Source organism: Larimichthys crocea, unplaced genomic scaffold (assembly GCF_000972845.2).
Source record: "Larimichthys crocea isolate SSNF unplaced genomic scaffold, L_crocea_2.0 scaffold537, whole genome shotgun sequence".
In the NCBI taxonomy this organism is placed as follows: domain Eukaryota; kingdom Metazoa; phylum Chordata; class Actinopteri; family Sciaenidae; genus Larimichthys; species Larimichthys crocea.
Genome location: NW_020857021.1, coordinates 165,409 through 181,709, shown reverse-complemented (window position 1 = coordinate 181,709; position 16,301 = coordinate 165,409). Strand labels below are relative to the sequence as shown.

Genomic DNA, 16,301 nt, shown 5'->3' with positions numbered 1-16,301 from the left:
TCCATATTCCGTTTTAGTGGTGGGCGGGGCTCGTACGCTTCTTTGCCGGTACTCTTCAAATAAAAAGTTCTTCCGTTTGACAAAGTTATTTCTTTATGAAAGGGTGACTAAACGTCCTCTTTTGGCCGGACTTTTTTACGTCCTGTCTGGGGCTCCTGAGGATTTTTTTTCTTTATAAATTCGTGAAAATGTCCGGTTTTCAATTGACTGGCACTTTGCACAGGCTGTCCTGTGTGTGGACCTGCGACACGCACACTGGCTCAATTCGTGGCATCTAAAGGCATCTAGTAGTGGCATTTCCGGGAAATGCCACTACTAGATGCCACTATCTGAGGCACATGCCGCTAACCTGTAGAGGCAGATGCCACTATCCGAGGCATTGATTAATCTCTCAACTGCTGCCGCTGTGTGTGTGCGCGCGTGCGTGCGTGTGTGGTGTAATCTGGGTATGTGCAGTGTATGTGTAGCATTAGGCCAGGACACCAGGGGGCGGTCTTACAGGGGAACCTCAGGTTATGTTTTTGTTAGAGAGCCACGGGTCAAAGTTCATGTGAAATGTGGAAGTAAAGACTCAACGTGAAATCCGTCTCAGCATCTTTATTAAATAGATAAAGAACCTAACTCGACAGCGTGTGTGTGTGTGCGCTCCACGGCAGTTGCTGCTGTTATGGGCATTTGTTTTTATTTTATAAAACAGTCATTGTTGTATTACACTCGATGGAAGTAACATTTCTTTTACGTGAGTTCCGCATTAATTTGGGAGGTTCTTAAATAATCTCTTAACCACTGTGTGGCGCAGCTGCCACTGACCTGCCGCTGTGCGTGTGTATGTGTGTGAGGTAGGCAACTAAATAAAGTGTGAAACACATTGTTAATTTAAAGAATAAATATTTAAATGGTTGCTAGATTTGTGTTTTTGCTGACACTTTGGAGAATGGAATGCTTACCCCGAAATAAAAAGTTCATTCAAAAGTGCAATTATTTGTGTTGCTTGCAGGGTCATTTGTTTTCACTTAATTCATCTATAAAAACTAAAAATGACCATCAAAAGTGTTGAGAAACAACACCTGTCATAGGATATGACACTTTATGACATAAGTGGTATGAACCGAATGCTTTAACTGTTATAACATTACCTTTTATGCTGGAACATTTTAGGTTGATTTTAAGATCGGATATTTAAATTAGCTTCCATACCTGACAACCAATTGGGGCGTCAACTCAGACACCGAAAGGGGCGACTGCCCACCTACTTGTCAGTCGGAGTAGGCCTTGGGACATTTAAAAGCCTCAGGTACCGGCAGCTGCGGCGGCAGGTCAGTGGCAGCTGCGCCCCAACCTCGCAAATTAATGCGGAACTCACGTAAAAGAATGTTACTTCCATCGAGTGTAATACACAATGACTGTTTTATAAAATAAACAAATAACCATAACAGCAGCAACTGCCGTGGCGCACGCCCGCGCGCCCGCACACACACAGCGGCAGCAGTTGAGAGATTATCATGCCTCAGATAGGCCATCTAGTGGGCCGTTGCCACGAATTGAGCCAGTGTGCGCGTCGCCGGTCCACACACAGGACAGCCTGTGCAAAGCCCAGTCAATTGAAAACCGGACTTTTCACGAACTTATAAAGAAAAAAAATCCTCAGGAGCCCCAGACAGGACGTTAAAAATGTCCGGCCAAAAGGAGGACGTTTGGTCTCCCTTTAATAAAGTAATATTTTTGTCAAACGGAAGAACTTTTATTTTGAAGAGTGCCGGGCAAAGAAGCGTACGAGCCCCGCCCACCACTAAAACGGAAAGTGGAAGTGGAAATGTGTTTTTGTGTTGTTGTGTTTAACATGAAAACGAGAATTGAGCCGAATTTTCGTTTTTCGTTTTTTGTCGGAACAAAAGAAACGAATAAAAACAGCGGACAAAAGCAAAAGAAGAAACACAGAACGACTCTGTTTCTGGTTCTTTCAGCTTGTGTCCATTATGCCCAGAAAAAGAAAAACCAATAATAAAAAGTACCTTGGTCCGTACGCATGCTTTGTACATGAGGCCCAGGTCAGCATCAAGCCTCTTAACACTAGGCACCAGATTCAACCACACTCTGTATTACTTTCAGGGGTGACTCAAAGGGCCCTTGATGGATTCTCAGCTTTTTAACATCTAATTAATTTCATTTATCATCTTTTTTTTTCAGATGAGCATCTTGAGGATAATGAGCAGAATACATCCACTGGCTAGTGTAGTATTTCAAGGACAAGTCAAAGGAAGGTTTAAAGGTCCCACATCAGAAAGTGAGATTTTTTAAGTTTTTAAGTACATTTAGGTGCTGTAAAATACTGTAAAGCATCTAAACACTCAATACACAAAGTAACAGACGGTAAATCTGTGATGTCACATCTATACACGCCTCACACACATGTGGACCTTCAAAGTCGATAAAACAGATTAATGTAACATTTCTGCCATAAAATGCTAAGCCCATGCTTTATATTTGTTGTTGAGGTGTGTACTTAAATAATTTCAAACCTAGACTTACCACATTACCTGTCTGTGGTGCATTTTCATTAGCCTTCCTGCCATATTCCATGCTACATCACAACATCATCAACAGCACATTTTAATATTTAAACAAATACTTACTCAAATGACAATCTCAATTCAGTTGCCATGGATTTATTCATAATCGACCAGCAATTCAGTTTCAAATTAAGTCCCCCTTCGATAACATTGATTATTGTTACCTCCACATGGTGTTGGCGGTTCACTCTGCAGAATGTTGTATGTGTACAGTGGACTTTTTCAGTGAAGTTGGAGTACTTTGTGCCTCCGAAATTAAACTTTTAATCAACGACATATTCATATACACACGTTTAAGATTTATTCAGTGATGGTAAACAAAAATGAATAAACACTGTTAAAGGTTTGACCAACAATTGCCTTTGTTTCTGTAGAGGGAAACATACCAGGAGGAGGCAGTGCATGCTGGGGAGGAGCTGTGTCACTACCTGCCCCCCTTCCCTGCCCAAGAGAACGGGCTTCCACCGCTACGTTTATGTCCTCTTCAACGCAGGAGCGGCACATCAACTTACAGGAGGATGCCAGGCCGTCGCCATGGTGACCATCACACCCGACATAGAGACAGATAGCTGACGCTCTTATTTGTATTCGTAGTATGAAACAGAACCAGATCTACGTATACATGAGCACTCGATACTTTTCTAGTCATGTATTTACCTTTTATACACCCTGCCGGCTGTCCTTGTGCCACGGATAGTTACATAGAAATGTACTCGAATACGTCTGCCTTATTGGAAATATGTTTTGTTTGCTTTTTTGTGTGTGTTCAGTGAACTTTATTCATAGCATAACATTTGTTTGATACATGAACACAGACACTAAGCTTGTGTTGCCTCTCCTCCTAGCCATTCTCTGGTGGATCGTACATTCAAGACGTTGGATTCTACAGAAGCACCAGGACAATTAACCCCTGCAGGCCTGGCATTCTTTCCAGTGCCAGTGGCTGAATCTGTCACCAACACCTTTCACAACACACTCAGTGAGTCACGCAACACTCAGTGCTTTTTGAAAAGGTTTGCAGTAGTAATTGCTTCGATTTTCATAACACAACCTGAGCTGCATTCTGTTTTACCTCTGCTGGGTTATGTATCCTGTTTGAGTTGAAAAACAGACCGCAGGGTCTTTCAAATCTTGTTTCAGTGCATTAGAGGAAGATTGAGTAAGAAGAAATGAATCAAATTTAAAGGAAAGATCTGGGCTAAGGAAAATCTTGTGGTGATACTGCTACATAAAAAAGCTGTATGAAGCCGTGTGGCTCTGGATTAAATTCATCGAATGGACACACAACCCACGGTTTCTGAACAGCTGCTATACAGTCAGAGTGTGGTGGGCTTCGCCTGTGTCATCTCCGCAGCTCTAACACCACTGATTCTTGCTAAATCTAAAAAGCCAGGAGCTTGTGGAAGTCGTAAGGACAACTAAATCACAATGATTGTCTGATACAGTCTGCATTAGAATGATTAGAACATCCTCATTCCAACCTCATGCCTTACTCTAAGTTCCTTATCACCATTACCCCTTTCAGAAGGTGAAATGTATTTTTTTAAGGGTTTTTTGTCACTGTGTGCAAAGAGGTTATGTTGACGTACGCCACAGGTAGATTCACACTTGCGTCAACAAAACATTTCATATGTAGGCTTTTCGGATAACAAATTTGCCAGCATTGCATAATGATATGTTGTCTTAGTTATATAAGTTATTGCAGCCACTTCGAGCAAGAGTATTACAGATTAAATAAATACTACCTAGGCTTCTTTGACTTTTATTGCAACATGAGATTGAAACGTGAAATCTGTCAAGTGTTGGACTTCTAGTGCTTTGGTCTGGAATGACTGGCAATATGTTTTTTTAAACCACCAGAGAGTCACTGGTCCTTTCCTGTGTGAGGCTCTGCAACCTCTAATAAACTAACTAAATGGAAAGATTGCTCCATAAACTGTAAGTTGGGTCATATAAATCACAGTTACCTTGTCCCCTTCAAACCTGAGCAGATCCCCGCTGTTTGTTTCAGTGACTTGCAAAAAGGAGTGGAAATTTCTGGAGCTTTCTTGTGTTTAGACCTGGTGTGAAATTGCACTGATCTCAGTGGCACTGATAGAGCTAATTAGAACTGATCAGCAACATCTGTTTCGCCTGCATGAGGGCTTTTTAAAAAGCTGGCCTGTGGAACAGGCAGCACTCTACCTGGTGCTGAAACAATGGGAGCTGTGTGGGGCCTTGCTTTGTCTTTCCTGGCGTATGGCTTGCTAAAGGTTTTTAAAAAAGTTTCCATTTACTGTTTCAATGCTTGTGTTTAACGAAATTGGTGGTGGGAATTATTGAAAATGTAAGCATACTGTTAGATATTTTCAGCCAACGATTGTTTGGCTACAATGTTGTATGCTTGGTACAACAATATACACAATTTTGTTCCTGATATGTACTTTTAGTTGTGAAGGTCTGTGATATATATATGTGTTATTCAACATGGGCACAAAACATTTGATTAACAAGGCCAAGTTGCTCTGTCCTTAGGATCTGTTTGGCAGTTGGGACACAAAAAAATGCCATCATGGATGCAGGAAGACGAATGGTAAAGAATTACTGTGACCAGATCTTTTCGAGCTCCTTTTGACTTTAACCTAAATTTCCTCTTGTACTCCAGATCTGTCTCCTAATGAACTCTTATAAGGAAGGCATAGCAAACTCTCCAGTCAATGGTGTCCACACCTGAAGGCGAATGCTAAAGAAGGTGAGCATGCCTAACTTGGTAGCAATGCATTTTTGTGTAGAGTGTTATTACTAAACCTTCCAATGTGGTTTAAGTTAGATGGTTTTTGGACTGAATTGCCTGAGTACTTTTTATTATTCTGTTTTCTGGGCATAATGGACACAAGCTGAAACCAGAAACGAGTCGTTTCTTCGTTTTTTCGTTTTTGACAAAAAACGAAAAAACGAAAATTCGGCTCAATTTCTCGTTTTCTGTTCCAATCACCAAAAACAACATTTCCACTTCCATTTATAAAACATCATTGTTGTATTACACTCGATGGAAGTAACATTTCTTTTACGTGAGTTCCGCATTAATTTGGGAGGTTCTTAAATAATCTCTTAACCACTGTGTGGCGCAGCTGCCACTGACCTGCCGCGTGCGTGTGTATGTGTGTGAGGTAGGCAACTAAATAAGTGTGAAACACATTGTTAATTTAAAGAATATATTTAAATGGTTGCTAGATTTGTGTTTTGCTGACACTTTGAGAATGGATGCTTACCCCGAAATAAAAAGTTCATTCAAAGTGCAATTATTTGTGTTGCTTGCAGGGTCATTTGTTTTCACTTAATTCATCTATAAAAAACTAAAAATGACCATCAAAGTGTTGAGAAAAACAACACCTGTCATAGGATATGACACTTTATGACTAAGTGGTATGAAACCGAATGCTTTAACTGTTATAACATTACCTTTTTGCTGGAACTTTAGGTTGATTTTAAGATCGGATATTTAAAATTAGCTTCCATACCTGACAACCAATTGGGGGCGTCAACTCAGACACCGAAAGGGGGCGACTGCCACCTACTTGTCAGTCGGAGTAGGCCTTGGGACATTTAAAAGCCTCAGGTACCGGCAGCTGCGGCGGCAGGTCCAGTGGCAGCTGCGCACACCTCGCAAATTAATGCGGAACTCACGTAAAAGAAATGTTACTTCCATCGATGTAATACAACAATGACTGTTTTATAAAATAAAACAAATAACCATAACAGCAGCAACTGCCGTGGCGCACGCACGCGCGCCCGCACACACACAGCGGCAGCAGTTGAGAGATTAATAATGCCTCAGATATGCCATCTAGTAGTGGCCGTTGCCACGAATTGAGCCAGTGTGCGCGTCGCCGGTCCACACAGGACAGCCTGTGCAAAGCGCCAGTCAATTGAAAACCGGACATTTCTCACGACTTATAAGAAAAAATCCTCAGGAGCCCCAGACGGACGTAAAAATGTCCGGCCAAAAGAGGACGTTTGGTCTCCCTTTAATAAAGTAATATTTTTTGTCAAACGGAAGAACTTTTATTTTGAAGAGTGCCGGCAAAGAAGCGTACGAGCCCCGCCCACCACTAAAACGGAAAGTGGAAGTGGAAATGTTGTTTTTGGTGATTGGAACCATAGACATATATACATAGACGCCGCATTGAGCGGGTTGGTCGTTGGTCGCGATACGTAAACGGCGCCGCCATATTGGTTCGGGCAGATCTGCCCGTAAACTAATACGAATGGACTGAACTCATAAAGCGCCTTTCTACAAAGTTCTTCAAGTTATGTCTCTTATACACCCATTCACGCACACACTAATTATCTGGGGAAACAAACAGGCACCAAAAACATGTATGTAACTTTAAAATGTTTACTCCTTATGTAAGCACCAAACCACGTATGTATTTTTCTAATGCTGAGTGTTTACAGCTACTAATGTGTGAACACTGTTACTGTGAGATAAATATTGAAATATTTATTTAACATTTAATCTGTGTCTATAATAACCAGATCCTGAAATGTAGATGTGACCTGAGGGTTTTCTGAATAAAGAGCACACACACACACACACACCACACATATATTATATATTATATATATATATACGTGTTGTGTGTGTGTGGTGTGTGGGTGTGTGTGCGGTGTGTGTGTGTGTGGGTATGTACACGTTAGTGCTCTTTATTCAGACACACCTCATTGACATCTACATTTCAGGATCTGGTTATTATAGACACAGATTAAATGTTAAATAAATATTTCAATATTTATCATCCAGTAACAGTGTTACAACACATTAGTAGCGTAAACACTCAGCATTAGAAAAATACATACGTTGGTTTGTGCTTACATAAGGAGTAAACATTTATAATCATCACTTTAAAAGTTACATACGTTGTTTTTGGTGCCTGTTTGTTTCCCAGATATATTAGTGTGTGTGTGAATGGGTGTATAAGAGACATTAACTTGAAGAACTTTGTAGAAAGGCGCTTTATGAAGTTCAGTCCATTTCATTGTATTAGTTTACGGGCAGATCTGCCCGAACCAATATGGCGGCGCCGTTTACGTACGATTCAGCGCTCAATGCGGCGTCTATGTATATATGTCTATGATTGGAACAGAAAACGAGAAATTGAGCCGAATTTTCGTTTTTTCGTTTTTTGTCAAAAACGAAAAAACGAAGAAACGACTCGTTTCTGGTTTCAGCTTGTGTCCATTATGCCCAGAAAACAGAATAATAAAAAGTACCTTGGTCCGTACGCATGCTTTGTACATGAGGCCCCAGGTCAGCATCAAGCCTTAACACTAGGCACCAGATCAACCACACTCTGTATTACCTTTCAGGGGTGAATCAAAGGGCCATTGATGGATTCTCAGCTTTTTAACATCTAATTAATTTCATTTATCATCTTTTTTTTCAGATGAGCATCTTGAGGATAATGAGGCAGAATACATCCACTGGCTAGTGTGAGTATTTCAAGACAAGTCAAAGGAAGGTTTAAAGGTCCCACATTGCAGAAAGTGAGATTTTTAAGTTTTTAAGTACATTTAGGTGCTGTATAAATACTGTAAAAGCATCTAAACACTCAATACACAAAGTAACAGACGGTAAATCTGTGATGTCACATCTATACACGCCCTCACACACATGTGACCTTCAAAGTCGAATAACAGATATAATGTAACATTTCTGCATAAAAATGCTAAGCCCATGCTTTATATTTTGTTGAGGTGTGTACTTAAATAATTTCAAACCTAGACTTAAACACATTACCTCGTCTGTGGTGCATTTTCATTAGCCTTCCTGCCATGATCCCATGCTACATCACAACATCATCAAAGCACATTTTAAATTATTTAAACAAATACTTACTCAAATGACAAATCTCAATTTCAGTTGCCATGGATTTATTCATAACTGACCAGGCAATTCAGTTCAAATTAAAGTCCCCCTTCGATAACATTGATTATTGTTACCTCACATGGATGTTGGCGGTTCACTCTGCAGAATGTTGTATGTGTACAGTGACTTTTCAGTGAAGTTGGAGACATTTTGTGCTCAGAAATTAAACTTTTAATCAACGACATATTCATATACACACGTTAAGATTTATTCAGTGAGGTAAACAAAAATGAATAAACACTGTTAAAGGTTTGACCAACAATGGCCTTTGTTTCTGTAGAGGGAACATACCAGGAGGAGCAGTGCATGCTGGGGAGGAGCTGTGTCACTACCTGCCCCCCTTCCCTGCCAGAGGAACGGGCTTCCACCGCTACGTTTATGTCCTCTTCAAGCAGGAGCGGCACATCAACTTACAGGAGGATGCCAGGCCGTCGCCATGGTGACCATCACACCCGACATAGAGACAGATAGCTGACGCTCTTATTTGTATTCGTAGTATGAAACAGAACCAGATCTACGTATACATGAGCACTCGATACTTTTCTAGTCATGTATTTACCTTTTAATACACCCTGCTCGGCTGTCCTTGTGCCACGGATAGTTACATAGAAATGTATAGACATAGTCTGACATTATTGGAAATATGTTTGTTTGCTTTTTTTGTGTGTGTCAGTGAACTGTATTCATAAGCATAACATTAGTTTGATACATGAACACAGACACTAAGCTTGTGTTGCCTCTCCTCCCTAGCCATTCTCTGGTGGATCGTACATTCAAGACGTTGGATTTCTACAGAAAGCACCAGGACAATATAACACCTGCAGGCCTGGCATTCTTCCAGTGCCAGTGCGATGAATCTGTCACCAACACCTTTCACAACACACTCAGTGAGTCACGCTAACACTCAGTGCTTTTTGAAAAGGTTTGCGTAGTAATTGCCTGTCGATTTTAATAACACAACCTGAGACTGCATTCTGTTTACCTCTGCTGGGGTTATGTATCCTGTTTGATAGTTGAAAACAGACAGCAGGGTCTTTCAAATCTTTGTTTCAGTGCAATTTAGAGGAAAGATTGAGTAAAGAAGAAATGAATCAAATTAAAAGGAAAGATCTGGGGCTAAAGGAAAATCTTGGTGGTGATAACTGCTACATAAAAAAGCTGTATGAAGCCGTTGTGGCTCTGGATGAAATTCATCGAATGTGAGACACAAACCCACAGGTTTCTGAACAGCTGCTATACAGCTCAGAGTGTGGTGGCTCTGCCTGTCGTCATCTCAGCAGCTCTAACACCACTGATTCTTGCTAAATCTAAAAAGCCAGGAGCTTGTGGAAGTCGTAAGGACAACTAAATCACAAATTGATTGTCTGATACAGTCTGCATTAGAAATGATAGAACATCCTCATATCCAACTCATGCCTTACTCTAAGTTCCTTATTCACAATTACCCCTTTCAGAAGGTGAAATGTATTTTTATTAAGGGTTTTTTGTCACTGATGTGCAAAGAGGTATGTGACAGTAAGCACAGGTAGATTCACACTTAGCGTCAACAAAAACATTTCATATGTAGGCTTTTCGGATAACAAATTTGCAGCATTGCATAATGATATGTTGTCTTAGTTATATAAGTTATTGCAGCACTTCTGAGCAAGAGTATTACAGATTAAATAAATACTACCTAGGCTTCTTTGACTTTTATTGCACACATGAGATTGAAACTGTGAAATCTGTCAAGTGTTGGACTGTAGTGCTTTGGTCTGGAATGACTGCAATATGTTTTTTAAACCACCAGAGGTCACTGTTCTTCCTGTGTGAGGCTCTGCAACTACTAACTAAACTAACTAAAATGGAAGATTGCTCCATAAACTGTATAGTTGGGTCATATAAATCACAGTTTACCTTTGTCCTCCTTCAAACCTGAGCAGATCCAGGCTGTTTGTTTCAGTGACTTGCAAAAAGGAGTGGAAATTTCTGGAGCTTTCTTGTGTTTAGACCTGGTGTGAAATTGCACTGAATCTCAGCTGGCACTGATAGAGCTAATTAGAACTGATCAGCAACATCTGTTTCGCCTGCATGAGGGCTTTTTAAAAGCTGGCCTGTGGAACAGGCAGCACTCTACCTTGGTGACTGAAACAATGGGAGCTGTGTGGGCCTTGCTTATGTTGGTGACTGAAACAATGGGAGCTGTGTGGGCCTTGCTTATGTCTTTCCTGGCTGTATGGCTTGCTAAAGGTTTTTTAAAAAAGTTCCATTTACTGTTTCAAGCTTGTGTTTAAGAAATTGGTGGTGAATTATTGAAAATGTAAGCATAATGTTAGATATTTTCAGCCAAGATTGTTTGGCTACAAGTGTATGCTTTGGTACAACAATATTAACAATTTTGATTCCTGATATGTACTTTTAGTTGTGACAGGTCTGTGATATATATATTGTGTTATCAAATGGCACAAACATTTGATTAACAAGCCAAGTGCTCTGTCCTTAGGATCTTGTTTGGCAGTTGGGACACAAAAAAAATGCCATCATGAGATGCAGAAGACGAATGGTAAGAATACTTGTGACCAGATCTTTTCTGAGCTACCTTTTGACTCTTAACCTAAATTTCCTCTTGTACTCCAGATCTGTCTCCTAATGAACTCTCTATAAAGAAGGCCATAGCACTTCTCCAGTCAATGGTGTCCACACCGAAGGCGAATGCTAAAGAAGGTGAGCATGCATAACTTGGTAGAATGCATGTTTGTGTAGAGTGTTATTACTAACCTTCCAATGTGGTTTAAGTTAGATGTGTTTTTTGGCACTGAATTGCCTGATGTTGGGTTTCCAACAATGTTTGCATAAAACTACAATGACAGTCAGATTTACAGCTCCTGTTGAATTAAAATTATGCAAACCACTATAGTATACATTGGTATCATGGATACAATATATTAAACTTATTTTACTGATTTAACTGTCTTTCAGTACAACTGGAAACCAATCAAGTTGATGCTAAGGTATCAGCGCTGGGCGACAACGCGACCACTACAGGCGGAGCGGACTGACACGGTCACCGACAGTATGTTTTCTAACGACAACACAGAACAATTTAGGGGAGCTGTTTGTAAATTCACAGAAGTCACCTGGGCATGGTGCTGTGGCTCAAGCAGGCAGAGGGAAAGCTGGAACCCCAAACTCCTTGGGTCCACATCAGGGTCTCAAAATCAAACTCCCTTACAGTAGCAGGCTTGAGGAACCATGCAGGAGCTCATCTCATGTTTCTGCATGTTGTCTCTGCTTTTAAATAAAACTCTTAACTGATGTCTTTGTTCTGCCTTTTTTTTTTTCTTCAGATATTAGCTTCATAGATGGGTTAAATAACAAATGTGGCACTTATTTGTGCAGATTAGCAATGAATGGTAAATTTCCCTAAATTACATTCAAGACTAACACTGAACACGTGTAGTTAAAGTACTCATGAAAATTTGCTTGAGGATTGTCAGGATTTCTAGTCTTAATGAGCTGCCTACAAGTGATCTGACCTGCGTATCCTACACTTGTTGCGGCATACAATTCCTGCTGTAAATGGCAAAACTTCAAATAGCCAGTGATGTATCATTGACCTGTGTTTAAAAATGCTCCCACAAAGTATTACACTCTAGACCAAAGCTTACCACATAGGTTGTAAGCTGCCAAATATTTTAAAATGAGTAATGGTACATGCTACTTGAAGACAGGAATGAGACTCAAGTTACATTTTATTTGTATGATTCAATAGTTACACATTTAGAACAGTTTGACAGTAATTTGCATTACAATAAATTGAGGAAGCCCTGCTGCTACAATTATGAATTGGTCCATGTGAGTGGATCATAATGTAACTTTTCTGTGGTCACTGACATCCACATCAGTGTGGTAAGAACTGTTCTATACAGCAACACAGTCTAATGTAAGCTATATTTTGTCTTCAGTCACTGTCGAGTCACTTGCAGCATTTCCTCCACAGACAGTAGCATTTCTCTGGGTTTTCCAGTAGCTTCACCTCTACTTATCTCCACACTGTCAATCTTCTCCCAGGCTGTGTCCGAAATCACTCCCTAAACACTATGTAGTGCACTATATAGTGACCACGCCATTTTGTAGTGGTGTCCGAATGTTTAGTGTCCACTATATAGTGCACTGCATGTATCCCACAATTCACCGCGAAATGTAGTGAACATCCGATGGTCACTAACCGAAGCAAGATATCCCATCATGCATTGCCAGAAGTTCTCTGGGCGCGGAAAGGAAATAAATTGAAATAAAAAAGTAAATAAAAAGTAAATAATTGAATTATTGATAAAACAAACAGCCAGACTGACAGTAGATGGCATTTCTATAGCGCTACATGAGTTTTCTAAAATAACGGTGTATGTTTTTTTTGGCAGATGGATGAGAGGATGAGGATGATGCTTAAATAAAAAAACAAAACATGAAAATAAAACATACAGGACAGTAATCAAAAGATTCTAATTTAATAAAAATGCAGTAGTAAATGGACAAGAATTATGTGAGACGACATTAATGTGGTACGTTTTAATTGTGCGACAGCAATGACGTAATTACCGGCGCCAAGAGAAGTGTCCGAAAGTGTCTGAACATTTTTTCTGTTAAGCTCACTATATAGTCCACTACATTTATTTCCCTATGTAGGGAATAGGGAGTAGGGAATGAGTGAGTGATTTCGGACACAGCCCCAGTCTGAGAAAATCACTGGTACGACTCCTACACATAAACAGAAATTGTCACAAACCAAACAAGTGTGTGTGGCTTTTTTTGGGCTTTGATTGTGATGAGATCATGAGACAATGTCTGTTTAACCTGTCTTTTGCATCTCTTTGTAGTCATGCGATTGACGTTCCAATAAGGAAAGTTAAGTCATCACCAACAGAGGCTCTGGCCCAAGGGACCTGTTGGAGCTATGTGTATGTACTGTCTGATTTAACCACTAGGGGGTATTGTTTTTCTTTATACTGACTACAGATGAGCAAAAAGTGTATAAATTTGATTAGGAAAGATCAGCATAGGTTAGTGGGTGGTGAGCACACAGTTCTTATTGTAAGTTATCCTTTTCATCTTTGAAATACATGAATCACTCAAATGGAAAGTTTATTGTGGATATTTGATTTCTTTGTCTCTGATGAATACATGCCAGGAACGCCACCTGGGTCAGTGCCTGGTACACCTGTTCAGTAATTCATCCATGGATTAGGCTGACTGAAAATGGTCTCATTGTTCTATTCATCTTTTGCTTCTTTTTCTGTGAATTGATATTGGTACTAAAATCTAAGCAACTCATAACTCAATTATGACTAAACAGACAAATTCTGGGATCAGACTACATGATATCAGCCCAATAATGGCCCACCTAAACAGCTGCAGGAGAGAAAATGGGGGTTATTTGCTTGCTTATTGCAAGTAGTTTGCTCCCAGGTCAGATAACAGGGCTCAACAGAAGGCAATCAAACAACCAAGGGGACAGTAGAGTACCTCTCTTTTCCAGCAGGCCACTGGTGAAGCCCGGTGAACCCGGCTTGGCAGCAGATACATCCAACATTCCTGAGTCCATGTCCTCCACCAAGGATCGCGCAGTGTCAAAACTATTGTTCATAGTGGTGGCTATCACTCCATTGGGGCCGGTTTTCAGCCAGCCACTACAATACAGACCTGGAAAGAAAGATTTGTTACTTTTTTGGTTTTTTAGCTTTATAAATGGTCTTCATGGTATTTATGGTGTACCTGCAGCTTGTTGAATACGGCCCATATTGTTAGGGACTATGGCTTTGCGGGAGTCAAACGGCACTGATGGATCGATGGGGAGGCTCTTGTAGCTAATGACCAGGCCACAGGCCACAGGCCACATCCTCTACTTCTCCGGTGAGCACTGCCTGGGCTCCCTCACCTGAACCCTGGTCACACATTGATAACAAGCTTTAACCAGGCTAATGTACTAAGCAGCTACACATGGTTACATGAAGTGACTTGAGTTTTAAAATCCAAAAACTTGGTTACTTTCAGCTTGTTGACCGCCATTCCAGATGCCTGCTGCTCTGTTGTTGTCAGGGTTGGCCAGGTTTCAACGGGGCTCCGGAAGAATCGAAAGGCCCAGACACGGGACGCCTTGTTTCGCCTCTCCTGCTCCTTCTCTCCTGGCGTCAGTGAGGTGCTCTTGGTGTCCCAATACGTGGCGATGCACTTTTGACAGAAGGTGTGACTGCAGGGGATGGTCACAGGGACTCGGAAACGCTCAAAGCATATGACGCAGGTCAGATTTGGATTCTGAGACTCCATCTCTGAAGAAAGAGCTGGCCATTCTGTGAAAACAGGAAGAAACACGAGAGGTCCATCAGCAGTTGTTTACATCTGCATCAATGACAGCAGTGTATCTTAACCGGTTAACCTCTCTGCATTAAGAGGTTCATGTCACGTCATAGGTCATGTATACTGAGACAGTTTCTCCTGTCAGATGTCAGACTGAGCAACAGCAAAGCCTCGGCCAAGGCTCAGTCCAAATGCTAACCACACATTAACTTAGCCAAGTGGAAGATAAAGATAACGCTAGCCGTCGGTAGCCTGGTATCAAGTCAGTTCACGTCAGCTCGGACTATTAGAGACACTGGTCCAAACATTCAAACGGTGTGATGGCCTCACTCTATATTAACGACTGACAGGGGCCCCCCAAAAAATAGGTAAACACCAATATAAAATTATTAATGTACAGTAACAAGTCCATTTCCCCCAAATGAGTTTTTAATGGTTTTAAGAATATAGATACTCTTCTATGGTTACATCTATATTGCCTTTGGTAACAATACATATACTTAGAGCACTTCAATGGTGAATCACAACACAGCTATCTGTTATTACTAACATTGGCCCTTGTAGAAAATCCATGTTATGTCCATGTGTTGTTAATTTGTACCTAAAGATGATTCTTATTATCTTATTAAAAATAAAAATGTAGAAATAAAAAGCAGGGCATCAACAGCGTAAAGTAAGAACTCTTTATAGCTCACCCCTGATTCTCATTGCATTTGGTAAAATGGACTGTTTACCAAATTCATAATAATTATATTTTAGCATTAAAAATATCATTTTGGTTAAAGACTTTCTTCATACTGGTATATTAACCATTACAGAAACATAAAAAATGATTTCTGTAATTACCAATGCTGTTTATTTAGGGCAGCTGTGGCACAAACTTGGTGGTCTAAAAAAATGTGTTAAGCAAACAAGGAGGACAGTCTTTCTTTTTTTTTCAAATAGCTGGTCTTACCAGTGCTGAGGAGTTTTTAGCAGAGGTCTTTCATACAGAAAATTATTAAATTAAAATTCAAAACTGCTTCAATCTATGTCTGATAAAGGTGACTGCTGTAAATCTCTGATCTTTCAAAGGACCGTCTTTCTTGGTGCAAAAAGGTGCTCTTCCCTGTTTGTGACACCACTTTTGTGGTAATCATTATAAAAGAAAAAGGGTTTAAAATGATGAACACATTTTTGTCACAAACACACTCAAATCAAACTTTGCTTTTTCAGAATGTGATATGATATAATGTGAAGTGTTTTTTTGGTCCATCTTTGATTATGAAGGTTTCTGATGCTGATCTTTATGTTCATATTTTCTGTTAGCTGGATATATTTGAAACAGCTGTCATTCACTTTGAAGCTGAGGTGTGTGCGTGCGTGCGTGAGTGTGGTGTGGTGGGGGTGTGGTGTGTGTGTGTGTGTGTGGGTGTGTGTGTGTGTGTGTGTGTGTGTCCTCAGTGAAGTGTATCAGTCTCTGCAGTAGCTTCCAGCTGCAGCAGTCAGTT

The 16,301-nt window shown here is 40.5% G+C and overlaps 2 protein-coding genes and 1 long non-coding RNA gene across 3 annotated transcripts in view; 2 read left to right on the top strand and 1 right to left on the bottom strand.

Annotated features, from left to right (window-relative positions):
• The window catches only part of LOC113745225 (nuclear apoptosis-inducing factor 1-like), a 4,829-nt gene extending 1,686 nt beyond the window's left edge, over positions 1-3,143 (top strand). Inside the window, exon 4 of the mRNA XM_027276737.1 lies at positions 2,945-3,143. Coding sequence (XP_027132538.1) covers positions 2,945-3,143 — 199 coding nt within the window. The remainder of the gene's footprint in view (positions 1-2,944) is intronic.
• A 4,850-nt stretch (positions 3,144-7,993) lies between these two features.
• Positions 7,994-9,365, top strand: LOC113745227 (uncharacterized). Its single transcript, XR_003462051.1, has 3 exons — positions 7,994-8,042; positions 8,759-8,917; positions 9,229-9,365. It is a non-coding gene; the product is annotated as an uncharacterized LOC113745227 (long non-coding RNA).
• Positions 9,366-13,173: 3,808 nt separating this feature from the next.
• LOC113745226 (NADPH:adrenodoxin oxidoreductase, mitochondrial-like) lies at positions 13,174-14,365 on the bottom strand. The gene is made up of 2 exons (XM_027276738.1): positions 14,230-14,365; positions 13,174-14,157 (listed from the first exon to the last, which is right to left on the bottom strand). The coding sequence occupies exons 1-2, from the start codon at positions 14,351-14,353 to the stop codon at positions 13,925-13,927; spliced, it is 357 nt and encodes a 118-aa protein (XP_027132539.1). The 5' UTR covers positions 14,354-14,365; the 3' UTR covers positions 13,174-13,924.
• Between the last annotated feature and the right edge of the window lie 1,936 nt (positions 14,366-16,301).

Coding starts and splice junctions, on each gene's coding strand:
- LOC113745226 (XM_027276738.1), bottom strand. CDS start 14,353: ATGTGGCCTGTGGCCTGTGGCCTGGTCATTAGCTACAAGAGCCTCCCC. Junction 14,158..14,229: donor CCGTATTCAACAAGCTGCAG/GTACACCATAAA, acceptor CTTTCTTTCCAG/GTCTGTATTGTAGTGGCTGG.